Source organism: Saccopteryx leptura, chromosome 10 (genome assembly GCF_036850995.1).
Source record: "Saccopteryx leptura isolate mSacLep1 chromosome 10, mSacLep1_pri_phased_curated, whole genome shotgun sequence".
Taxonomy (NCBI): domain Eukaryota; kingdom Metazoa; phylum Chordata; class Mammalia; order Chiroptera; family Emballonuridae; genus Saccopteryx; species Saccopteryx leptura.
This window is the reverse complement of record NC_089512.1, coordinates 32,451,969-32,479,552: the sequence shown is the minus strand read 5'-3', so window position 1 is coordinate 32,479,552 and position 27,584 is coordinate 32,451,969. Positions and strand designations below refer to the sequence as shown.

General features: G+C 43.2%; 1 protein-coding gene across 2 annotated transcripts in view; it reads left to right on the top strand.

The window, feature by feature from the left end:
• The window catches only part of PLCL2 (phospholipase C like 2), a 185,335-nt gene that overhangs the window by 141,205 nt on the left and 16,546 nt on the right, over positions 1 to 27,584 (top strand). For both annotated transcript variants that reach the window (XM_066350752.1, XM_066350753.1), the window contains exons 5-6: positions 3 to 78; positions 26,394 to 26,503. In XM_066350752.1, coding sequence (XP_066206849.1) covers positions 3 to 78; positions 26,394 to 26,503 — 186 coding nt within the window. The remainder of the gene's footprint in view (positions 1 to 2; positions 79 to 26,393; positions 26,504 to 27,584) is intronic.

Sequence of the window (27,584 nt, the reverse complement as noted above, 5' to 3'; positions counted from 1 at the left end):
AGATGATCCAGTCCCTCAAGACCCTGATTGAAAATGCAGATGCTGTGTATGAGAAGATCGTGCATTGTCAGAAGGCAGGTGAGTGCAAGTCTGGCTTTTCTTTAAAATAAAATGAGTAGCATCAGACATTTTTGCCTCCAAACTACTCCATCCTTTTGCTACTACATTAAGAAAATCAGATATGAAAATTATCTTTCCATGGCTAAAGAAAATACTAATTCCCTGGTTCTCAAGCCTTGGAATCCGGTGGGGATGGGATAGGGTAGGGAGTTGAGCGTGGCTTTTAAAATATATTGACATTGGTCTGGAGCATGGCTTAAGAATTCATAGCTGTTGAAAGCTCTCGGTTTTTTCTAATGAGCAGCCTAGATTGAGGAACTCTGTACCAATCTCTTCCTCAGTGTATCCTTTGCTGCCAACCCCCCTCCTGCCATCCATGACTTGCTGGCACATGGTAGGATGGGTGAGGCTTGAGCAGAGAAGGAATGAGTTCTTAGAAAGAAGAATGGGCACCAGTTGCAACCTCTTAACACTTTTTAATGTACTGACATTTTCAAATGCTGATGAATTCATTAATTTAACATCCAAATGTTATATACTAGATTATAAAATTCTACTACATAAAGACCACCTAATTAATTTTAGCTGTGATAAAACCAAAAAGTCAAATATTTTGCAATAAGTATTATTGCAATAAGAACAGACAGGATGGAGTTCTTTCACTTTACAGATTTGTTTGAATGTGATTAGGAAGATTCTAATAGAAGTGGATTACTTCTAATAGATTCTAATAGAAGTGGATTCTAAGAAGTGGATTACTTCATTAGCAAGAATATCTGTCCATAATTTCTAAGGTTTTTTGGTGGCTGTTCTTTAAAATCAGGACACTATAACTATTACCTAGCCTGCAAAGAAAAAATCAGAACTCATTTAAAATAGATTGAAGATGAAGGATACGTATGACAGTTTCTTTCTTTTTTTGGTATTGTCTGAAGGAATACGCATTAGTGACTAATGAACAGACAAAAACCCTCATCTTCTTTTCCTCATTTTGTTAGCAAAACATCAGCAAAGTGATCTTTCTACTTCTGGGGTAATATTCCCTGCAACCGCAACGAAAACAGCTGACCTCAAACAGCATTTTTATCATGTCACGGCCCTACACAGAATCATCCCGTAGCTCGCTAGAGAGTCTGTTGTGTCAAATCTAAACTTCCAACTTCTCACACAGGGTCACCTACTCACCGGTCCACACATTTTGACAACTGATACAAATTTTATTGATTAAGTCATCTGCTCATTTAATAAATATGCTTTGATATTCTACTGTGCATAAGGTACTAGTGAGAGGTACTTGCTTATCAAAAAATAAACAAGATTGACTTTTGCCTTCTAGAGCCTTCCAATTTAACGGGAGATGACAGTCCTCACACACAGTTGAATGTGTTGAGAACTTACTGTGCGTTACTCAGGAGTTTGCACTCAGTTTGCGAGGCAGTGGGAGCCGTTGTTTTTTTTTAACAGAACGGGAGAGAGACTGAGTGTTAGATGGTGACCGGAATAGCAGAGTGTGTTTGTGGGCAGAACTGATCAGGAGGCTGTTGGGAGCAGTGAGGAAGGAAAGGAAGTGATGTGTTCATCCAGCCTGGCCTTTGGGCTGTCCTTGTCCTTTTCCACTAAGTGTGTTTCTACTTAGCCGGATCTTCACATGCCATCCCTCTGGTAAGACCTCTCTCTCCCTCCTCTCTGCCAGTCTGTACTTCTCTTCCTTCTGTCTCCACAGTCTTCCAGGAGACCGTTTATGATTCCAGGATTCACATTACCTATCAGCCCTTCTCACATGGACAGTGTTTTGTTCGGCTGATAGAGCTTCTTCAGTTATTGTATAGCTTATTAATGTATTCCATCTTCCAGACAGGATGGTAACCTCCCTATGGCACCTGCTTTGCATATTGAGTTGCTCTTTGGATTTTACCCATGACATCTGTCCTAACATTCTGCTCAAATATTAACTGTGATTTAAGTACTCGATTCTATCAAATGTGTGTATTGCTATGATAATTGTGGTCTATTCGAATTTGAAACTACATTTATCAGAAAAAAATAACTGTTTAATTGAACAATTGTCACTTCTTTTCAACTTTATTGGTTTATGAAGTTTGATAATTTATAACATAATGCAACGTGGTTCTTCTATTTGGTTTCAATAATGGATATCTTTGCTTGTATTTAAAAAACGGAAGAGTCTTGTCCATTAAAGGTTTTTGTACGGGAGGGGCAGGTCAAAGAATAACCACTGGATAATGGTTTGTGTTGCTCTGGGTTTAAGGATCTTTAGAAGCATATAATGATTATCTCTTACTTTATTTTTAATTAAATTTATTGAGGTGCCACCAGTTAATAAGATTATATCGGTTTCAAGTGCACAAGTCTGTGACACAGAAGCTGTACTTGCACTGTGTGCCCGCCACCCGAGGTCAGATCATCTTCCGTCACCGTGTGTTTGGCCTCCTTTTCCCTTTCCCACTGCCCGACCCTTCCCTCTGTTGTCTGTGGCGTTTCCGTTTTGTATCCCACATATGAGTACAATCATATAGTCCTTAAGCGTTTTCTGAGTGACCTTTTTCACTTAGTATAAAATTCTCGAGTTCCATCCATGTTGTCATAAATGGCAGTATTTCATCTTTTCTTGTGGCTGAGTAAGTATTCTATCGGATGTATGTTCCACAGCTGTAATGATTATCTTTTGGTTTCACAGTTACTGTTGAACGCCTACACAGCCCTTCTGTTATTCCAAGGGCTTATTTTAGGGTCCCTTGATCTTTTGTCTCTCATGTTTACAGTTATCGGAAGGGCATATAGTCATTAGTCATATGAAGAGTTGCTAATTTGTATTTGGCTTTAAAGCATTTGCATAAGGTTTTACGTTTGATAAGTAATTGCCATTCTGCTTACAGAACTAATCTTGCAATGACAAAATGAAGATATAGGTCACCCAAGTGCTGGAAGAGAGTGTGTTAGAAGTATATCAAACTTTTAAAACACTAGTTCATATTCTTTTTAGATAAACCTTCTTTTCGACATTTATGTAAAAAGGAGTTACATACACTCCCACCTGCAGTCACATGTTAAAATGTGCCCCCAGTTTGGACAGGTTCAGACTCTAGCTGTGTAGTTGTTTTTTTGGAGATAGAAAAGTGCTGATGTTGTTTCTGAGAAGAGGGAGGAGGCAGGAGAGGAAGGCAGAGAAGTGGAGACCTCCAGCCCAGGTACGCGAGGACCCTGCAGGCAGGTGGCCCAAAGGGACGGGCCACAGGGAGGGCAGAGGGAACAAGCAGGTGGTGGGCAGCTGGGGAAGCCTCTGTAGCTGTCTGTTTGAGGAATAGATTGTGGCAGCACCGAGGGTCAGAGGCTTAAAGGAACATCTTAATGAGAAAACCATGTTCCCAGGAATAGGAGAGATCCAACGGTGAGGTGAAGAGGAAGACTTTGCAAGATGAGACAGGGCTGAAGGATGCAGGAAGTGAGGAGGGCAGGAATGAAATCCCAAGTCATGCAACACTTGACCTTGGAAAGAGGGAAGGGCCCTGCTTCTTCTCAGATAATATGGAAAGCAGTGGCGTTTGGAGGAGTTCTGAGAGAGAGGAGTGGTTTCCACTGAGAAGGTAGACAAGGAAGTCCTCCCTGCCACAGGACCACACCAGCCTCGTATGCAGACGAGGACAGGGGCCGGAGTGTGGGCGTGTTTGTTCAGAGGTCCGGAGCGCCAGTACAGGGGGCTAATTAGATGTGAGAGGGGGGGGGGCACGTGAATGAGGGGTCGGGGCTGCCACATGAGTGAGGAAGATGGGTAAGAGTAAGTGGCGTGGCCATACAAGCATGAATATGGACAGACTCGTGAGCACAGCTGAATACGCTCAGACACTGATTCTAAATCTAACAAATGCTTGTTCTCCCAAAACACAGTCAAGTAGGTGATTAGTAAGGCACACGTGCAGGGGAGCCAACGAGGAATCTGCAGGAGAAGCTTCAGAAAAGTTCTTTTTAAAAAAGTTTATAAAAATTGATGTCAGGTTCTTTCAAGAGAAAGTCTTTTCCGCTTTCTAATCTCTCTCTCTCTCTCTCTCTCTCTCTCTCTCTCTCTCTCTCGTCAAAAAAGCAGTCATTGAATTTTAATTTTCTTCATAGCTGCTTTATTGATCTGTTCTGTAAAAGATAAGATGATCTAGAAAGAAACTGAGACTGCTTTGGTTCAGTGAGTTGGATGTTTTTATCAGGTGAATCTAAATGGAAAATAATTTGTTCTCTGGAAAAGAAAAAAGAAATTGATGACATGCCTCCTGTCAAAGATGGTGAATTAACACATGCATGTAATCTGCACTCCCTTCTGAGCCTCATTGAAATGACAGTGTTTCATTTTTTGTTTTAAGGCATAAACCTGTAAGGACAGAAAACAAAAAAACAAACAAACAAAAAAAATGGGAGCCACAAAAATTTGGAAACTAAAAAACAGCTGACCAAGTGATGATTGGCTTAGCTGACTCGAGCGCCGTGAGCCCAACGCGGGCGGCAGGGACCTGACAAGCAATCTGATTTACACTGCGGACCCCCGTCCCCACCCCCGCCACCAGCTCAGGGGCACCAGGGGCCTCTGGGAGTTAGAGTAAAGGCAGGGGAAAGAGGGAGTTGTCCCAAAGCTGGGTTAAGTAACGATGAGAAGGGATTAGCCAAAAAACATAGATACATAATCCACAGACACAGACAACAGTGTGGCGATGGCCAGGGGAAAGAGGGGTGAGGGCCAGGAAGAGGTGGGCGGAGGGTGGGGGTGGGGTACGGGACAGAAGGAGACTTTGCTTGGGGTGGAAGAAGCATAACACAGTGTGCAGATGGTGTTTTATTGAGTCGTACACTTGTAACAGATATGGTTTTGTGAACCAGTGTCATCCCAATAAATTCAACTAGAAAAAAATAATTGAGACCCCAGATGGCCAAGAACACTACCTGTGTTTGGTAGTAGGCAGGTTAAAAATAGCCAGATTTTCTCCCTTCATAGGGGAGTTTCATAGGTAATATTTGAAAAAAAAATATAAGCATGTTTCTTAGAAATGTTGACATAAATACTAAAAATGGAAACACAAAAATCAGCTAATGCTTCCAAAGAGGGAAAAATAGGACAATTATTTGGCTCTTTAAAACTATGTTCATTCGGCTTTGGCCGGATGACCCAGTGGTAGAGCATCGATCTGGTGTGTGGATGTCATGGGTTCAATTCCCCGTCAGAGCACACAGGAGAGGTAGCCATCTGCTTCTCTACTCCTCCCCCTCCTCCTTCTCTCTCTCTCTTTCTTTCCCACAGTGATGGCTCCAGTAGTTCAAACAAGGTGGCCCGGGCCCTAAGAAAGGCTCCATGGCCTAACCCAGCTGCTAAAAATAGCTTGGTTAAGAGCATGGTCCCAGACTAGGGTTGCCGGGTGGATCCGGTTGGGGCTCACGGCTCATGTGGGAGTCTGTCTCTTTATCGCTGCTCTTCTTACTTGTAAGAGAAAAAAAAAATTTTTTTAATGTGCACACAAAATTCTGATAAAAATAAATTACTGAATTAAAAATAAAAAAAGGAAGGAAACAGAAGCTGCCTCAGGATTCCTTGACTGAGGGTGTTCCCAGAGAAGACGTGGGTCATACCCAACATACCCACAAGGCTTGGGGACAGTGTTGGGTGTTAGGTGAACTACTGCCAAAGACCCCTGCCGGCCTCCCCGGCTTCATGCGCGGCCCAGTGCCCAGAGGCTGTTTGTGTACCTGGGTGGGTGTGAGCCTGGTTCCTCTTCTGGCAGGATAAGTGCCAAGATGACTGAAGGAAGATCAAGCTCTAACCCAGTGGTTCTCAAAGTGTGCACCAGGGCACATTGGTGCACCCTAGAAGATTTCCAGGTGCGCCCTATGGTATTCCAGAGAAATATGTGCCTGTTGGGGAGCAAAAAACCAACAGGATATTTGGAGTTTAGATTTTGGGAGGACAGAGGTGTGGGGAATTGGCTGTAAGCTGACAGTCTGCCCAGCCCCTCACCTCACTTGCCTGATTAGGTTGCAAAAGGCTGTTAAGCTGTGGTGCTGGATTGTTTACACTACCCCCCATGTTCCCTGGAAAAACTGGAGGCAAGTTTCTTCTATCCTTTGTTTGGTGTAAAGTTAAGATGATATATATGGTAGGTGTTTTCTGAACTTGGTAAAATTCTTGGGTTACCTTGGAAATGTGATCAGAGACCATTGATTTGCTAATGGCCCACTTTGCCCTATAAATAAAGCAAGATGCGGTTTTTGGGCATGCTTTGTTCTTGCCAGCAGCAATTAAAGGGCCTTCCCGACCCCATATTTTCTTAATTTCACACCATTCCCACTTGGGACCTGGAATTACTAGCTGTGCTGGTTCATGGCATGTGCCCAGATATAAAAATAAATATAGTTACTCTATTATACCATTTCATTATGGAAATACCACTCTATTTGTTAACACGGCATTGTTATATTTATTATTAACACATCATTATATTATTTTTAGTTCAGTACACCCAAATAAAATGGATAGATTTCTCAAAAAGAATTGTGATATTGAAGAATTGATTCTGGAAGTGAGCAAAAGTTAAGTGTAAATAAAATAGGACTTGAAGGCTGACGGGCAGAATTTAATTTACAGCATTTCCCATCACTTAACACTGAACAATACGATTGGATTAAACACCCATTCATGGAATCTTCAAGTGATTTTGGTTTAACATTAACAAAAAAGAACTGGCAGCTATATCTACTGATTGTGGATTGATGATTAAACAAAAGGAATTGTCTCTTAAAGCCTTTTGGATTTCTATAAAAGAAGAATATGTGGCAATATCTAAAAAAGCTTTGAACATTTTACTTTAATTTTCAACATCCTATTTATGTGAATTAGGATTTTCTACCCTCAACACAATTAAGAGTAAAAAGAGAGGAATTCTTCAATGCATTGACGAGAAAATGAGAGTTTGCCTTTAACTATATGCCGAAACATTGAAGAAATCGCTAGGACACATCAGGCTCATGTTTCTTATAAACACACTAGGACCTGCCAAATTTACTAAATCTTACTAAGAATGTATCTATATATATAAAAAGATAGCTTTTGTCGTTTATTTTTTAACTGCTTTTTTACAAATTCTAAAAAGCATAACTCAAAAAATGTAACATAAAAATGTTTTTTTGTTTTTTGTATTTTTTTTTTTTGTATTTTTCTGAAGCTGGAAACGGGGAGAGACAGACTCCCGCATGCGCCCGACCGGGATCCACCCGGCACACCCACCAGGGGCGACGCTCTGCCCACCAGGGGGTGATGCTCTGCCCCTCCGGGGCATCGCTCTGCCGCGACCAGAGCCACTCTAGCGCCTGGGGCAGAGGCCAAGGAGCCATCCCCAGCGCCCGGGCCATCTTTGCTCCAATGGAGCCTTGGCTGCGGGAGGGGAAGAGAGAGACAGAGAGGAAGGAGGGGGGGGTGGAGAAGCAAATGGGCGCTTCTCCTATGTGCCCTGGCCGGGAATCGAACCTGGGTCCCCCGCACGCCAGGCCGACGCTCTACCACTGAGCCAACCGGCCAGGACCAAAAATGTTTTTTAATGTCAGAATAAATTTAATTTTGTCATTTATTTTGTTTAATTACCATAAAAGCACACTTGGACTTTATATTTTTTCTTTAATATTTGACTTAATTATAACATATTTCTCAGAAATTTGTATATAGCACGCCTACAGTTATTTGTAGGATTTTAAATGCACCCCGACTTCAAAAAGTTTGAGAACCACTGCTCTAAATGAAGGAAAACCCAGCCCACCCCACACCTATTTAAATGAAGCGTCCTTTCTAAAAGCTCTCAGTCAGGCTTATGCACAGCAGGAAGCATCTTCACTGAGTCAAGGGGGATGTAAGGTAATTCTCCAAATAATGAACGCTTTAATTACCCTTCATTTCAACCAGTTCAATAAGACTTTTTCTATAATGGATTCTATACATCCCTGCTTTCTTGAATTTGCTTTGCCAAAACTAATCTGAGCTTTTGGTGACTGGGGGTCATCTTGAGAGGCACCTGTTGTCATTCTGCTGTTGAACGCGGCCATTTCCCCGGGAGCCGTTCCTTCTGGAGGACCCGGCACCTGCACACTCAGCGGCCTTGCTCTGTCTGTTCAGATCCCGTTTCCAAGGTTAATGGTTACATTCTATCTCGTTCACATTTCACTTCCTACTGCTAATTTATACTGAGTTTCTGCCGGCCTTTTTGGCCTCCACTTGGTTTTTTCTTTTCTAATTTACTGCTTCTAGTCCGCCGAGCAGCTGGCCTTCCCCTGTGATCGCGCGGGATAGATTGATCCTCACCGAGAAGCGGACGAGAGCCTGGCGCACTCCCGTCTGGGGAGAAGAGACTGCAGGCCCGACCTCTGTGACCCAGATTTGATTGCTCAGAGGTCTTTTTTATTCTGCAAACTCCTTGGATCTCAGTGTGTTTTGGGGAGCTGCCGATACCACCTAAGTAACCTGTCACCCCCTATCACTTGGTCTGCTCACATCGTTACCTTGCCCAACAGGGCAAACTTTAAATCACCTGGCAGATTCATGCTGAAAGCACTGCACAGGTGATCTGTTTGAAAATGTTTACAGAAGAAAACCTGGGAGCCTGTGACTTTTGTTTTTATTTATGTCAGGAATTTTCTCAGCTCTGTTTTTCAGAAGCAGAAAGTTCTTCCTTGGGGGTCCAGAGACCCATGTTCTTGCGCCCCCTGTCTGTGTTCTTGTTGTGTGATATTAGGTTAGTCACTTGACTCCTCTCTGTCTGATTTTCCTCCTTCTAAGTGTCATGGGATTATGATTCCCTGCCGGCGCTATGGGTTCTAAAATAATGACCTAAGATTGATAGTCTACTTTTTGGAATGGCTTCATTACAGTTACTTAAAAAGATTACCAGGTTAAAGAAGTAATCCCATACAGTGGCACGGGATACATTAATTGCAAACCCATCAGCATGAGTTTCGAAGCAGAAAGTTAATACCTGGCTTTGAAGGTGCCAGGCTTGCCCCTTGGGGCACACAGACGAGGCTGAGTCAGACTCCCAGAGTGTCTTTGGAGCCCTGAGCGTCCTTCCTGTTCTCCTGGGTGCTTTGAGTAACACACAGTCAGGGAAGCCCAGAAGTATGAGGTCTTCAGTGGCTGGCCAGCCTGTTTTCCCCTTTGATATCCCCAGAAGGAACCTTCATCACTGGTAAAGGACAGTAGAAGGAATGGTCACAAAGGTGACAACTAGGCCAACTCAGAGCAAAACTTGAAAATAAGCTGCGAGTCTCCAGAAACCCACTGTCTCCCCAAACCCCTACCTCCTTCTGTACCCAGCACCCCATTCTGCTTCCAGATTCTCAAGGCAGCTGCCTTACCAATAGTAATTGTCCTTGTTCGATGCGGGTTTTTTGCATCGCTCCCAGTATGGAGTCTTTGGGGACAGGGCTAAGGAATACGCATTTGAACAAGCACGGTCAGGTTTTGAGAACCTCTCTCTAGAGGGTGGAACACAGCAGGCCCTGTCCTGGCTTCATGCTCATCTCGGCGCCTCATTGCCCCCACAGGGAACACGTAACTGTTCAGACTCAGACGTGCACGTACTTGTGTGATTAGTTGACAGCCAAGCAGCCTTTCTCGAGGAGCCTTTTCCTTCTTCCTAATACAGTTCTTTCCCTGGTGACATTGCCCGGAGCCAAGAAGGAAGGGAATGGAACTCAGGGGATGCTTTACCTTCCTGGGATACCCGTCCCCTGAGCAGATCCCGGAGCTGTGCTTTCTGCTCACTTCTTCCTCCCTCCTTCCTTCCTAAACCCAGAGTATCTGAAAGCATCACTTTGCATTTAATTAGCAACTCTCAGGTCATCTCAGCAGATACCCTGCAGGGAAGGGGTCAAACTGCTCTCAACTCCTGTATGCCTATAAATTTTTTGTTGTTGTTATTATTCTGTCATACTTGTTTATTAAAAACCTCAATCGAAGTAAAGTACACAGATACATTATCATTCACAGACAAGTACCAGAATGTGGAAGTATATATATATGAGTATATATATCTATATCTATATCTATATCATCTATATCTATATCTATATATATAGAGAGAGAGAGGGAAATCTTATAAGGATAAAGCATTTAAAGCAACTTTAATTAACTTTCATTAACATGTCACTACACATGTTAACATACTGAAGGAAAAATAGAGTCATGCATTTGTGGAATGTGTTCAGTGATATGATGTTGCACTGATTATTATCAAAGATGCAAAAAAATAACAAAACTTCTCTGCTATCATTACAAGTTATAAAACAATACCAAGCAGACGGCGCAGATAATAGGTACAAATGATGTTTGGACGAAGGAGTAAGCCCAGGGGGGTTTGTTGGTAGGGAAGGGGGTGGGCTTGAGCCAGGACTCTGAGGGCATGCAGGGTCCCTGGTGGCGGAGCAGAAGGAGCAGGGCTTTATAGGTGGGCCACAGCATTGGAGGCTTCACGATCAAGGTGTGCTTTCTGTGCTGGTGAAATATGTTGTCCTGGCTGCAGGGAGATGTCTGCTTCAGGCAGCAGCAGAAATTCAGGCTGGAAATACATGTTGGGCCAGATAATGGAAGCCTTTTAGTTCAAGGATAAAGGGTTTGGGGTTGACTTTCTAGGTCCACATTTCCCAAAGCTCCATTCGGAACACTGCTCATGCTCCGGAGGTGAAGAATTTCATCATTAAATCTTCATAACACAGCCGAATCCCCTCTGGCGATTCTCAGTACACAGTAGCATGCTAAATAGCCTCCAGTTTAATTCAGCATTTATTTCCCAAACTTACTTGGTTATAAAGCCGTTTTTTTTACTTCTGTCAATGTCTTGAGCATTTTAGGACATTGCTGTAAGCAGTGGGGCCACTAAATAGTTTGGGACAGGCTTCGGGACTCACTCCTTGTCTCCTCTCCCCCCTGTTCTAATACTGCTCCCAGTGATGGGATGTGGGCCTGAAATGGTAGACTAGGAGGAAGCTGGTTGTGAAGGTCTGGCTTTGGTGTGGCGAGCAGGAGATCACAGGAGCACAGGAGGATGGCGTCTTAGTCTGTTCTGGCTGCTATGACAAAATACCACAGACTGAGTAGTTTAAAAACAACAAATGTATGACTGGAGGCTGGGAAGTCCAAGATCATGGCGCCAGTAGATTTGACATGGTGGCTTGTGAGGGTCTACTTCCTGGTTCATGGACAGCACCATCTTGCTGTGTCCTCGTTGAGAGAAGGTGCCAAGGAACTCTTTCAGGTCCCTTTTATAAGAATACTAATGTCACCCTGGCCAGTTGGCTCAGCGGTAGAGCATCGGCTTGGCATGTGGAAGTCCTGGGTTCGAGTCCCAGTCAGGACACACAGGAGAAGCACCCATCTGCTTCTCCACCCTTCCCCCTCTCTTTCCTCTTTATCTCTCTCTCTTCCCCTCCCACAGCCAAGGCTCAATTGCAGCAAAGTTGGCCCGGGCACTGAGGACAGCTCCATGGCCTATACCTCAGGTGCTAGAATGGCTCCAGCTGCAAAGGAGCAACACCTCAGATGGGCAGAGCGTCGCCCCCTGGTGGGCATGCCGGGTGGATTGCAGTGGGGCACATGCGGGAGTCTGTCTGACTGTCTCTCCCCGTTTCCAGCTTCAGAAAAATACAAAAAAAAAAAAAAAAAAAAAAAAAAAGTGCCTGACCTGTGGTGGTGCAGTGGATAAAGCATTGACCTTGAACGCTGAGGTCACCGGTTCAAAACCCTGGGCTTGCCCGGTCAAGGTACATACAGAAAGCAACTACTATGAGTTGATGCTTCCCGCTTCTCCCCTTCTTTCTCTCTTCCTCTCTTTCTTTATCTCCTCTATCTAAAAGTCAATAAAATTAAAAAGTAAAAAAAATTAAATTTAATTTAGAAAGAAAAGAAATCGTTGGGCAAAACTATCAAAAGCAAAGTCTCAACAAAAACTGTAAACTTAGAAGATTGTTAACAGTACATACTAGAAACGGCTAATATCCCTAATATGTAAGGAACTCCTAAAATCAGTAAGCTTAAGGCCAACAACTCCAGAGTTTGTTTTCTTTGCAAAGACTAGGAGCATAGTTCATGACAGGGAAGTTTAAGATTCTAAAATAATATGAAAAGATGTTCAGCTTCATTCATAAAAGATGTAAGCCTATCCCGGGTACAGAGAATACATACGATTATGAACAAAAAGCCTCCATTCCTACCTTCGTGAAGCTGAAATCGAGTTGTGGGAGACAAGGAACCAAGAAGTGTGTCAGACAGAGATGAGTGCTTTAGAACCAGGGAGGCAGAGAAGGGGAGAGGGTGTCAGGAGCGGGGGTCTTTTACATAAAGTGCTCAGAGAAGTCCTCTGTGAACCGAGTGACATCTGTGCAGAGATGTGATTGGAGGTGGGGAGCAAGCTTTTCAAACACCTAGGCAGGGATTATCCCAGGAAGAGGGGCCACGGAGGCGAGACCTTGATGTGTCCGAGGAGGGACCAGCAGGCCAGTGAGGTGGCAGTGCTGTGAGCGAGAGGAGGGGAGGGCAGGAGCCTCCGCTAACAGCGGGCCAGGTGACAGGGAGGCCAGACCCTTGTGAGGATGCTGGGTCTGTTCTCAGGAAGATGAGAGGTCCTTCTGAGGGTCTGAGCAGGGGAGCGGCGGCATCAGCCAGGCATCAGCCAGGCGGTAGGGGATCAGGGCAAGTGCAGATGCTGGGAGCCCACGCAGGCGGCTTTTACAGCAGTCCCTCCAATCAGTGATTGTAACTTGGTCCAGGGTGATTGATCTAGAAGTTGAGTAAATGAGCTATTTCAAGGAGAGGCCACTTTTCATGCATCAGATCCAAACATTTGTATCCAAGACCCAAAGTTCCATCACACACAGGTCACGATGGATTGGTGAGAATACAGAAGAAACTGATGACAGTCACGTCGCTGGGGGGGCGGGGGCGAGGGTTGTAAATTGAGTTCACGCCTAAGGAAGGCCATCTTGCAGTAAATTTCAGCGTTACGAATGATGTACACTTTGAACAAGCAATACCGTTTTTCAGTTTATTGTACAGATGTGATCATATACTTGGAGAAAGAATCTGTACAGGATTTCCTTGTAACACCCTGCATGTTCCACGGGAGGGCCCTTGTTAAATACACTGTGATAGATTCATATAATGGGACATATGCTACCCTAAAAAAGAATAGAGACATACAGGGTGGAGCCAAAGTGGGTGTACAGTTCATATGCAGAATGATACCATAACTAAGAAGCAATAATATAAGAATAAACTCTGTGTTTCATGTACTCACAACTGTACACCCACTTTGTCCCCACCCTGTAGCTGTATTTACCTACAGATGACATATACACATATTTATATATATGGCAGATCTATTTTATTTGTGTGCATAACTAAGGGTCGGTGTGCTCTTTACTAGTGCTGGGTGTGAGGGGTGGAGAGTGGAGCCCCGTGTGCATGCTGTCAGCACCCCCTCTCTGCAGGGACACGGAGGAGGGAATAAAGGTTGCCTGATGGGAGGGGAGCAGGGGACTGAGCAATGGGGAAGAGGAAGGTAATTCTCTGTATACCAGTTTATACCGCTTAAATTATTGAGCCATAGGATTATACTATCTGTTCATAAAATAAGAGGAGGTGTAAAAAGAAAGGGAGATGAGGATCAATAAGGTCAGGAGGGTCTTGGCTGTGGTGGCCATGCCCAACTGTGACGGAGAAGAAAGAAGCGAGTTAAGAGTGGCAATCCAGCCTGACCAGGCGGTGGCACAGTGGATAGAGCGTTGGACTGGGATGTGGAGGACCCAGGTTTGAGACCCTGAGGTCACCAGCTTGAGTGCGGGCTCATCTGGTTTGAGCAAGGCTCACCACCTTGGACCCAAGGTCGCTGGCTTGAGCAAGGGGTCACTCACTCTGCTGTAGCCCCACGGCCAAGGCACATATGAGAAAGCAGTCAGTGAACTAACTAAGGTGTTGCAATGAAAAAGTGATGATTGATGCTTCTCATCTCTCTCTGTTCCTGTCTGTCTGTCCTTATCTATCCCTGTCTCTGTTTTAAAAAAAAAGAGTGGCAATCCAAACGAAGGTATCCTAGGTAAAAAAAAAAAAAAAAAAAAATCTAATTGGGGTGAGGAAGGCCTTTTTATTTTTCAGTGCAATGGAATGAGGAGGAGGGTCCTGCTAAACACAAAAACACACGATTCCTCTGTGATCCAGGTCATGTGTTTAGAATGGTGGCGCCGTAATTAGATACCACATCATCTTACCTAGACTTCCCCAGATGGAACGCTCTGGCAGAGGAAGTAGAACCTCCTTCATATAATTCATTCACAAATTACACTGCTGTGGGGATCTTGTCATCCATCTGGGTTTTACGGATATATTTAAGAGTCCTGGTTTATCTCTTCCCCCTCGTGTGGAACGGGATTTAACAGCTCAAAATCCATCTTAAAATAATTTGGCTTTTGTTAATGCCAAGAGTGTTTGGGAAGAAGGCCAAGAAAAAGAGACTACCAACTGGAACTATGTGAAAGCTAATTAGGCCCTCCCGTGCTCCATGGGGATTATGGTATAAACGCCCACGTTCCGGCAGCACACCCAGCGCCGACCGCTGGAGCTCTGGGGTGGAGCGTGTGGCTTACACAGGCCGTGTACTTCAACAAGGGCTGGATGTAAAATAGTTGGGGGAAAAAATGATTACCCATATTTTGTTTTCACGATACTTTGACGCTGTGTCACAAGACACGTGCAGACTGTGTTATACTGAGGTGCTTTTAATACTGTGGATAAATGGACCTCTTGAATGAGGTCCCAAGGAGACCTGAGTTCTAGTCCATAGCTCACTACACCTAATTTGGGACATTTGAAATCTATTAAAATTATAAATATATGTTTCTTTTGTCACCATTTAAAAAATTTTACCCCTTGCTTTTGCTTTTTATTTTCAATACACACAAAAAAGTATTTCTGCGCTGGGTATGCTTGCAATAAAGAAAAAAAAAAGCTTTCTAGGACAGCAAAGCAATTTTTCATTTGTAAAACAATTCTTTAAGTGTATCAGTTTAAGATCAGTATGTCTCTTTCCTGAATTTTATTATGCTTGCTTCTAAGAATTCTTAGCCATGTGCTACACATGGTATATTTTAGGTTCATATCATGTAGATTGGTAGAGAAAATCCCAATTAGACTGTTTGAAAGGTCACCTGCTTTATGTTTGGCAAGAATAAACAGCACGCATTTCAATCGAAGAGGAAATGATGCCATGTTTCTGACTGAAACCCCCTTCCCTTCAAAGCGAAAGCCTCTTTTATATTTTAGTATTATATATATATTATACATCTTTTAATTTTTTACTTTATTTTTATGGCTGTTTGGTTTTCGTCTAGTTTTTCTGTGATGGGAAGCAAGAAACTTCATAGAAATGGAATTTCTCTCCACTACATTCCATTATATGCAGTTGTACTAATGTTCTTAATTTACTTCTATCATCTTGGAAAATTTACACTCATTTACTCGTTTTTATGAAACATGATACTTGTATCAGCATTACATTTCACTCTTTTTTGTCATTAAGCTTTAAGCCCCCTCAAAGAAAAACCTTTAAAATATTTGATATAAAGTATTTTGAAATAATAATTGGAAACGTATGTGAAACCAACCCATACCTGTATAAAAAATCTGAGCTGTTGAGATTTTCGAGAGATGACGTAAGAAGCAATAACTTTCTAAATACAGTTCTCTACATACAAGTGAAATAATATACTTTGGGTGGCCATACCAGTTTTAAGATTTTAACATTATTGCTGTAAACCAGAATGATTTGTGCAGTCCCCACCATGGACCCATTGCCTGGCCTTGTTCTTTGGTCACATGGCCTGTGTCTTTCGTTCCCTGTGGACCAGAATCGAAGTAAACTTGTGTAGAAATCATCTGAGTGTGGGTTTTCCATTTGTCTTTCCTCTGCTGTTTGATGACTTGCTATCTATTTTCTTAGTCCTCAAGTTTATTACCACAAAGGAATTGGAGAGATTTTCTTTTTGGCTAACATTCCAGGAGAAAAATAACACACAGCTTTTCCCTAGGAACAGCAACTTGGGGTCACAGAGTCAGAGGAACATAATTGTAGGTTTTTGGCAAAAGCAGCCTCCGCGGGCCCAGCCAGACTGTGAATGAGACGTGACCATTCTCTGCTTTCTGGACATCACGTACCCCAATCTTTCGTCCATGTACCTGTGCTCGTCATTGGGTTTGTGTAATATTCTCATGGCTTTCAAACGTTAATGCCTTCAGACACATTGTCTATTTTGACTGTCAAATAATATAGCACATTACAGCTGTGTAACACGTCCCACTTTTCAGAGGACTGTTTACCTAGTTAGTATTGATTTTCAAGTGAAGTTTACTAACACTTAACAAAGATTTCAGTTTCTTTGGCCAGAATGACCTGTTAGCTCCTGTCTAACTGTGATGGCAGCATTGTAGCAGAATCAAGGAACCCTGCTCCCTTCCCCGACCTCCTGACTAGGTAGTTTACCAAAAAGGTTACATTTCAGCTTTAAAGAAAACGTGGACAAGGCCATGCTTTATTCGAGGTTTTTTACAACAGCATGTAGTTTAAGTCAGACTAAGTAGATGGGACATTAACGAATAGAAAAATACACATATTTATGTTTAAAACTACAAGAGCCTGACCAGGTGGTGGCGCAGTGGATAGAGCATCGGACTGGGATGCAGAAGGACCCAGGTTCGAGACCCCTGAGGTCGCCAGCTTGAACGCGGGCTCATCTGGCTTGAGCAAAAAAATAAAAATAAAATAAAAAAAAAGGCTCACTACCGAGTCACCCCTGGCTCGAGCAAGGGGTTTCTCTGTCTGCTGAAGGTCTGTGGTCAAGGCACATATGAGAAAGCAATCAATGAACAACTAAGGTCTTGCAACAAAAAACTGATGACTGATGATTGATGCTTCTCATCTCTCTCCATTCCTGTCTGTCCCTATCTATCCCTCTCTCTCTCTGTCTCTGTAAAAAAAAAATAAAAAAAAAACAACAATAAAACTACAAGATAGTGTAGTGTAAACAACTACACATGGCTCTAAAATATACACATTTGCAATGAAAGTCAGTTGATGTGGTATTTGGAAGATGCCGGACACACACAAGGAAAGAGAGCTTGTTTCCGAAAGAAGAAAACAATCCGTCTTCTTATTCCCTCCTTGTTCTTGGCCTGGTTTCTATGTGTGAACCTGAAGATTGTTTTCACAGTGGGAATTCTCGTCACTAAGCAGCAGCAGCGACTCCCTCAAGGACCTGCCTCCCTCTCTTCTGTCGCCCCTGCCTGGCTGGTCGCTGTCTGTGAGTCAGCCAGGCAGGGTCAGGCCATGTAAGCTTACAGCCTCGTTCTGTAAGGATATAAAATCTCTTTTGGCTTACACCTATCATTTTAAAACTTCTAAGTATTGATTTTGAAGATAGTCACAAAAGAAATTATCAACAAAATTCTCATTTTTTTTCCCAGAGCACATACATTTTTCTTATCTGTAGTTCATCAGTGAAGGAGGCTTGTGTGTTGGCACTGGAAAGCCCTCTCTTTTAGCCCCCAATGCCACAGACACAGACATGGAGGTTCCCCAGAAGGCCGCCTTGCTCTGCATCTCCCCCCAGTGCCCACGGGGCCGTGCCGGGGGAATGTGCTCACCGAGGGACTCTGTTCTTTCTGCTTGCTCAGGGGAGCTGCTTTGGGTGGTTCAGCTCCCCTTATCCATTTAACTACTGTGAAGATTCCTCCTAACAGAAGTCTGCTCCTGAGGGTTGCTTCTAGGCACTGCCCTATGTAAATGAACAGAGGGGGAGGGACCTTCACTCCAAGCTCCCACAGTAGAGACAGGCAGAGAACAGACACATTGGTAATTGGTAAACAGAGAACATGCAAAAAAAAAAAAAAAAAAGATATTTACTTTGTGTAATTGCCCGTCAGTGAGGTTAATAGTATGGTTCAGTGATTTTCAGCCAGTGAGCCACAAGAATTTTAAAACATGTAAACCTGATTAGTCAGAGGCACTGACCTCTTTCCCTTAGATTGTCAAATAAAAAAAAGACAACAGCCAACACAATGGCTGTCTGCCGTGAATGAATCAAAATTATACCTTTTTTTTTGTAGATTGGCAAAAAAGATATTTTTGGGTGTGCTGCAGAATTTTAGTAATTACTTTATGTGCGCCATGAGATGAAAAAGGTTGGAAGCGGCTGGTGTAGTTAAGGAGGTAGAGCCAACCTCTGGAAGCTAACCAGATGAATAGGCACCGGAAGTGTCCAGGTTTTGCGTTTGAACAAAGTAATAGGCACGGGCATCTTGAGGCCCATCCCGCACCCTGAGGTCACAGCTGACCTGTGCTGGCTGTTCACGCGCCCTACATGCATCCCAGGCTCTGTCTGGTTGGTAGTGTCTCCTGAGGATAGGAGCTAAACAAATAGCCTTTTTAAAATTAGAGCTCAGCATTCTTATTCTTCACTTAGGACACTAAGGCTAGCCAAGATCGAACTCAGGAAATGATAAAAAAAAAAAAAAAAAAAACTTCCTGTCTTCCTCATTATGTAACTTTCCAATATAATTGCTTACAATTTTATAACAAGTATAAGGGCAGTCGACTGCACCTTAGGAGTATTTATTATCTTCTCTTTTTCTACCTAGTCATTTAAGTAAAAACACAGGATGGACTTCCTCAAGTTTTCAGAAATTTAAACTTGATTTATTATTTTTTGTTTAGTTTGTGAGATTAAGTAATCTAATCCTAAATTGCCAGTTGTTTGTAATTTATTCTGTAACCTTTTATTTTATAGCATTTGGTCTGTCTTTGCCTCCCAAATCTCCCATATGTTTCTTTTCCTAGTACAAAAGTCCTGATTTGCTATTGCACCTGCAGAGTTTATTTTGGCATTGATTTTTAACAAGCAACAATTATTATGCATTCTCACATCATGATTTTTATGCCATTGCCGCATTTGCTTTATGAATGGCTCTAAACACAGCCATTGTATTCCTGAACAAAATTATAAAGGTTTCTTTATGGAAGAATTGTCAATGAGCTAATAATGTCAGTACTAGTTCTTTGAGCCCACCTTGTTCCCCAGGCATCTAGAAATTTGTGGCTTTTACAGAGTGTTCAACATATTTAAGTAATGGGTTCTAATAGGACTTAACACAGCAATGGTCAAATGACCTGCATTTAGTGTGTGATCAATAAATGTTATTGGCTGACCAATTAATGTTATTACTTCACGACTCAAGAATTACTTTCATTAGCCAAAATGATGCAGCCTTTTGTATCTCAATCTAATAGAGATTAATTACTAATTATAGGAACAGAGAACTATTCTAAAAAAAAATGGCCATCCTAGGTAATAGTTGTTTTATCTCTTAAAGTAACTATTCCTGATTGTTTCACATTAGAGTCCTTTTTAATGAGCATGAAACTAGGAAACATAGAAATAAATCTTATTCAAGATAAAATAATTAGAAGTAAATATTTATATATGTGAGCTGGGCCAGTCATTTAAAAATCAAGAGTCTTGAATTCCTTGCCCTCCCCCTTCCTACCTTCCTTCTTTTAAGACAGAGCTGACAATATCCTAATTCTTAGGTTTCTAAAATGTCCCTCTGATCATGACTCTCTGACATCTCCTGGGCATGCTCCGTCTTCATCGTGACTTTCCATTTCTCAGTCCCATCTCCCCTTCGTCCTGGTCTGGGTTTCCTCAGAATGATCCCTAGCCCCCTTGCACGGAAGTCTTCTGGTGCTTGCTAAAACTGCCCAAGTCTGGGCCCACCCCAGACCTCCTGAAGCAGAGTCCCGGGCAGAAGCAGAGAGGCTGCATTTTACACACACCCCTCCCGTGATTCTGTGGTACACTGAGGTTTGAGATCACTGTCAGCACAACCTGTCCTCGTACAGGCTCCCTTCCCCAAATCCTTTGCTGCCTTACCTAATTCCTCCAAACTCTCTCAAACAAGGCAGGCCACAAGGCCACGTGCTCTTAAAATTTTCTAGCTTACTGGAGCAACCTCCTAACGCCCTGCTTCCTCCCCTCTTGTTCACCTGCAGTCTCCGATTCCCACCAGCTCACTGTCCCCCAGCAGCTCCTCCCAGCACTGGTCAACCCCCCATCCTCACCCCTGCAGTGGGAGTTCCAAATTCCTTCACCTTCCACTAGCTCCTAACCCCACCACCCTCAAACTGAAATGACAGAACCAGGAGTTTTAAAGCAAAAACAACTCAATTTCTTTGTGGGGCTTAGGTGGAGGTGGTAACTTAAAGTTTTTACTTATCTGATTTTCATCAGCTACTTTGAAACTCACTCTGCTCTGCAGATAAAAAGGTGTGACTGACAGAAAGGAGAAGAGATACTGCTTTTAAGTTTAATAAGATAAGGGCCTTTTCATTGGGTTCATGTTTCTTTGCTGAAAATAATTTGGGAAATAGGGAGAAAGTGACTTAACATCTACCCTAGACAAGTTTTGTATACTTAATTGTGGATGGTAAGAACTGAAAACACCTCCTGTGACATGTTAGAATAGGTTTCCTGGTAATTAATGTCAAGGGAATAGTGCAATTTGCATCTTGGATATAGAATTAGATTTTCTTGTTATATAGGGGCTGACCGAGTTCAAATGCATAATGTCATTCCGTCAGAACTGGGTCAGTGCCGATCCAATAGTCCTTACAATGTTCTACCTCCAGCGTAATTATTTGATACACATAGCTATAGCATGAGCTCATATTAAGGACAGGGACCCTCACTCGGAAATAAAGCATGGTAGTTGGAAAACCTTGGAGTACTGGCTCAGGCAAAACAATACTCAAGTCCTCCCTTACCATTTCCTTGGGAAAGTTCTGTAGCGCTCTCCAAGTTTCCTCTATAATATGCCAGGTGCCTGGTGAATTGCCTCTTGCTTCCCTGCGTGTGTGCCCTAAGGCCTTGCCCTGGACTTTGCCTGTGACAGGGAAGGAGGAAGTGGTACAGTCATACTGCCTAGGCCAAGATGAACATCCTTTTATTCCCATAAAAGTAAAATTAACATATGCTTCATATCAGCAGATTAGCAAAATGTTTGTAATGATCAGTCTATAAGTTAATAATATAAAAGTACATTTTAAGGAAACACATCTGTTGTACAGCAAACCAGACAATGACATAAGTAACAATGGGACTGACGGTCTTGGTCACTTAAAAAATTTGGGGAGGCGGGGGGGGGTGTTATACTTTTAACATAACTTTTTCAGTTTTCAACTTACCAACTTTTTGTGACCCATTTTTAAAGAACTCCATTAATAATACTTTTTGCACTTCCCTATAGACTTTCACTGGACTGTGTAGGTTAAATAAGTTTGCAAATATGGTGTTTATGTTTGCTCGCTTATAGTTTGCATTGGGGTTGGGTGTGGGAGACAGGCCGTAAGTTGGCAAGGTCTTATAGCCCAGGGGTCGGGAACCTATGGCTTGCGAGCCAGATGTGGCTCTTTTGATGGCTGTATCTGGCTCGCAGACAAATCTTTAAATAAAAAAATAATAACATTAAAAATATAAAACATTCTCATGTATTACAATCCATTCATTTCCTACCGCTCATGTTCATGGTTGCTGGTGCCTGGAGCCAATCACAGCTGTCCTCCGGGACAACACCAAATTTTTATTGGATAATGCGTAACGTACAGGGTCGTTGTATAGCTCTCGTGGAATTATATTTTAAAATAGGTGGCGTTCATGGCTCTCTCAGCCAAAAAGATTCCCGACTCCTGTCATAGCCTAAGGCTTGGTTTTAAGACTAAGCCTTTCCCACCCTTTTAATACTAAGATCTTTTCAACATCCTTCTAATACTAAGATCTTCTCAAAACTAAGCTTTTCCCCACACCCCCTGACTGTTGCATGATGTGGGGTGGTGCACTCTTATGAGGAATCTTGTATATGCCTCAGATAAGTGGCTTTGTATCAGAGACTTCCTTATTTGTATATTGGCTTAAAGGCTTTAATTTCTACACTATAAAATAGGGCAGACCAGGGGCTCGCTCTCTCGGATCCTGTCATCAGCATTGCAGAGGAGAGGCAGCCAAGATGGCGGAGTGCTGAAGGAGAAGCCAGTTTGTGCAGAGAGAAGGAGATGGGGACCAGAGGTGAATAAGGCTGGTGAGGTAGAAACCTTTGATTCTAGGAAACTCGGATAAGTCAATGGCTTTGGGAGCCCTGAATGGAAAGGGAAGTGTTTTCCCCACTATGTGTGTTTCTTGCCCACTGAGTGCAAGCTAGGATTAAAGCTAATGGCCCACCAGTTCTTGGCTCCGTTGTTTCATCACCATCTGTTCAAATCAAATGTGAACGTGCACTGGCCAGGCGGCTGTGATGGTGGCCGGGGCTACTGGCTTTACAGACTGTGTATATTTTAAGAGGAGAAAGATACAGGTGAATTGTCTAGTCTCACTTTATAATAAACAAGTAAAATAGGAGCTTTTCAGACAGCTGTACTTGTTTCTTTAAGCGTCCTTCTCAAAGCAGCCTGTTTTTTCCTGCCTCCAGCCCTGTGTTTCTCTGAACTTTCTCAAAGCTGCTTTCTCTGAATGCGGGGTGAATGTTTGTCAGAGCTCAGCGTTGCCTTCTCCTGCTCTTCTGCGCTTGTACTATCTGTAGGCTTTTTCTTGTGAACTGGTATGAAGCCCAGTGTAGCAGTTCATGTCCCTGCCTCATTACCTTACTGGTGATGTCACTGGACTAACAGGGTCCGTGTGCCTGTGTGCAGCAGAGCCCAGTAAGACGTGACCAGGAGTCTGCAGCAAAGAAAGTGAGGGTTGGTTTTAGGAAGTGATCCTTGCCCGGGGACAGGTGAGCTCATGCTCAAAGACCTGGCTCCTGATGGCTTCTGGGGGATGGGTTATATAGGGGAAGATCACTAAGGATGGTGACTAAGGGGGTTAGGATCGTGGTCAGAGTTGTGGGCTCTACTGATTAGTGGGCACTAAGGGGTAGTTGATCAGTCCATCTGGTCCTGATGTCAGCACCGCTTTGTCTGGTTTCTCTGCTTTTCTGGGCCTGGAGCTGAAATACAACTGAGGCCTAGATGTTATCTCTAGTCTGACCAAGCTCTGTCTCTGGGGTCAACAGACCTGAGGCTTCCTTCTAAAGATTGTTTGATGCTGAACAGAACCTCATTGTCCTGAGGGCTTCGTGCATCAGGGAGCGATCATGCAGGGAGAAGGAGGCCTGAGAGTCAGGGTGCTGGATGAGTCCAGCTTGAATCAAAGGAAAGAAAGGAGAAAAGGTCGTATTAAACTGTTTCTCCACGGTTGCAGTGATCAGGAGTGAGACAGTGGGTAGTTGAAATATTCCCCAGATTGTTGTATCATACCTCTGTGCCAGTTTTGAATTCTGTAATAAAAAAGCGTCGTTGAGTAACCTGCACCTGGTGAGCAGTGGTGGTGTGAAGTTCCGCAGTGACATCCCTCCTGTGTCCCTCCCCTACAACTCGTCCTGTGACCTCGGAGCCCGTACAGCTGTGACTTTCTGTTTGCAGAGAGGTACCTGCCCACCACCACCACTCCTCCTGGGCTCTTCTCCTTCCTGTTCCCCAGTCCTGAATTCCATCTACCAAACCTCAGGGATACACACAAGACTCTCGTGCCTCCTGACTGCCAGGATTGAAATATTATGAGTATTAATAATTCAGGTCCTGAACCCCAGGTCCTGCTGAAGTCCAGTATTAAATCTTAATTTAAAAAACCCAGCACATTGGGGTCTTACCGTAAAAGCCTCACCTGACCATGTTCTAAGAAGTACAGCACACTCCAGGGACGCTCCCTCGTGTGACCGGGGAAACGTGCGTGTGTGTGTGTGCACGCGTGTTTGGTTTAATGCTGTAGCAAAACAGCCTGGGTTTCAGGACAAGATTGTCACCCATCCATAATTATTTTGTTTGTATGTGTTAGTTTGTTTTTCTGTGTATCCCACCGAGCTCATCCAATGAAAGTCAGAACTAGATGTAGGGATGTGACCCTCCGAGCCAGGTCACCAGCAGTGGGGTGGAGGGGGGTCATTTAATCAAGTGGGGTGTTCTTAAGTACCATCATTGACAAAGAAAAGTTGGAAAAAAGGACAGTGGTCAATGTGGTAGTTTCCTAGACAATGTAACGAATTTTTTATAAATTGCTTTTCTTTCTTGAAACCAATGAGTTTCTTAAGCCTTACCAGCATGACAGGAAGTAGGACCATATTTCCTATTAGATGGGGAAAGTAATGAAGAGAGGGGGAAAAAAAGATTAAATTGGCAGTTTCCCGTATTTATTATATGTGTGTCAGCTTTTGCTTACTGTTTAAAGCCACTAAGGAATAAAGTTGCTGTCAATTACTTTATAAAGAGTTTCTCTGGAGTGGTCTTATACAGAAAGGGAGTTAGAAATTGGAATGCCCAGCTTAACAGAAAACATGTTCAAAGGAACACAGGGAATGTCTTGGAACAATTATGAACACTTACATTATTTGTAATAGGAAAGGATTTGAAAATAACTCAATGTCCATCAGTAGAGGACTGGGTCAGTAAATGCTGGTCCATCCATACAGTGGACGGTCCACCCACACAGTGGAGTCTGTGAAACTGTCAAGGAAAAGAAGAGGGAGGGAGAGCTCTGTATACACCGACATGGAGTGGTGCCCACTGTGTAGTTACATGAAGAAGAACAGCCAAGCCAAGGTACGGAACAGTGCCCGTGTGTGCTGCTCTCTGTACACGAAAGGAAGGATAATGAGTATAGGAACACATCTGCTTCTTCAAGGAGAAATGTTACAGTAGAAGGATGAATAGAAACAAATACAAATGTACGGGGGGCGGGCGGGGGCAGAGGGAGAGAGACCTGGAAGGACGAACTTACCTGAACACACCTGGGTATGTAGTTTGACTTTGGAATCATGTAAAGTTTTGACATAATTATAACATAAATTACATCCAAAAAAGCATCCCTCCTCCATACACACACAAAATGAAAAAAGAAAAAAGGAACAAATGAACCTAATTGTACGTTGTTAGTGACATAAGCATGTAGAGAAAAGAGTTATTCTGATTGACCTTAGAACACAATATTTTTACTGTTCATTCTCAATGAAATACACTCTTAAGTACAAAAAGAAAAATTCAAAGGGAGTTTAAATTGGATTCAGAGGTCTTACTATTAATAGTTATGTTGATGTGGTGAGGAATTAAGATTTTCCACCTAACCAAAATATATGAAAACCCTGTATACTTAAATTTGAATGACAATTCTAGCAAGATCTTATTCTTCCCTTAAATAAAAAAATATATGCATGTGTTTGAGATCTTTCCATTGAAGGTCCTAGAAAACAAGGAAAACCCAGTGACAGTGAGCACTCTGAGCCCCCAGATTGTGACCTTTAAACACCCTCCCAGTGACGGGTTCCAGAGGTCCTCGGCGAGCTGCTGGGTTCGAGGTCTGAGGTGGGAAGTGTGCTTGGTGGTCTTGAAAATCTTGTGCAAGAAAACAAGGGACATATCAAAGGCTAATTGGTCATTTCAAAAGGGCGTAGAACCCTCCTGTCTAAAGGGTTCCCATTAGCCAGAGATGGGGGTGTTGACTGTTAACTGAATGTGCAAGAAATCCACGCATCAAAATACTAAACCAGTGAAAGGGTCATCATACCAGCCCTGCGTGAGGAGCCTCTTGAGAGAAGATCTTGAATGACAGTTGGGAATATTAACTGGATTATGTAATTATTATAATATATCATAATATAAATGGGTAGGCACAAGTTTTGGGTCTTTCTCCTCATCTTCTCCCCTTTACAACATGATTGGTGTCTGACCTCAGATTGACACAACTGGGACAGGATACACACTCTGCATTCATTCGTTTTAGCCCCGGCTGCCAAAGCTACAGCCTCAGCAGAGCTGAAATTGGCGTTCTGAGATTCCCAAGACCCGGTTTCTGGTCCCTGCCTCCTCCACAGCCATCAAGCTCTGAACCGTGCAGAGCCCCAGGTTCCCACCTCTAAATAAGAGTGAGGATGAGCCTGTGCTCCCTGTCCCACCTTCAAACCAAGAGGAATCGCTGCTGACCTCTCATATGCCTTCCGCCTGGTGGAAACCATGAATTTTCTGTGTTTCTCCCCATTATTACGTTCTTAAATAGACGCAGTCACGAGATCCCATTGGAAGTTGGAATCATTTAGCAATCCCTGGAAAAGTAAATGTTGCTAGTTCATGACCACAGGGTGGATGGAGACGTGACCTACTTTGTCTTTCTACCTCTTTCAGCCATGGAGTTCCATGAACACTTGCACAGCATAGGCACCAAGGAAGGTCTGAAGGAACGGAAGCTACAGAAGGCTGTGGAGAGTTTTACCTGGAATATCACCATCCTAAAGGTATCTAGCGAGTTGTTTCTGGGGCTAGTGATTTTGCAGACTTGCCCGGTGTGTTTCTTTCTATCAGTATCACATTGTCTGCCACTGGAGGCTCTGCATGCTCACAGGCATGCAGTGATGAATAGATTGTCACCTCTACCTGACGGAGAGTCTGCACCATGGCTGGGCAGTGCGGCTTGGAGGCAGAATGTGGGGACTTTAATAATGGTTGGCACACTGTGGATTATGGTAGGAAGGGAGAGAGGACCTTGCATTTCATCCTTGAAGCATTGTAAAAGTTTCGTAAGTGCCCACTGCTATATGTGAAATGGAAAATATTGATTATAGAAGAATTCTTAGGACTTCAAAGATTCTAGTACTCATATTTCATTTAGCACTTTAAATTATAATCACAGTCTTAATTTTAGTAGGATCCCAGAAAAACAGGAAAGAATTCTGTGGGGCATAATAAAAAAAATATGTAAAGGAATCACCACTTAAAAGAAATTCTCCCTCAAAAGAAAAGCCATTTATATTCCTTCCTTCTTTCCTTCCTTTCTTCTTCTCTCCCTCCCTCTCTCTCCCTCCCTCCCTTTCTTTTCAGCTTTCCTTTTTCCTTCCTTCCCTCTTCCCTCCCTCCCTCCCTCCCTTCCTCCATTCCTCCCTTCTTCCTTCCCTCCCTCCCTCCCTCCCTTCTTTCCTTTCTTCCTCCCCACTTTCCTCCTTCCCTTCCATCTATTTGTCTCAGCATGTCTACTTTTTAAAAATTAACTTTTTTATTATAAAAGTAATAATAAAATTTTTATAAAATGTCAAAATAGCATAATTGAAAGTAAACAAAGGCCCACCATCCAGGGACAATGACCGCTGGCCCTTTGCTATACCTTCTCCCAGTCTTTTTATTTTATTTTTTTCTTAAGTGAGAAAGAAATAAGGAGGCAGAGAGACAGACTCTTGCATGTGCCCTGACCAGGATCCACCCAGCAAGCCCCCTACCAGGCAATGCTCTGCCCATCTGTGGCCATTGCTCTGTTGCTTGGTAACTGAGATATTTTAGTGCCTGAGGCGAGGCCATGGAGCCATCCTCAGTGCTCCACGGCCA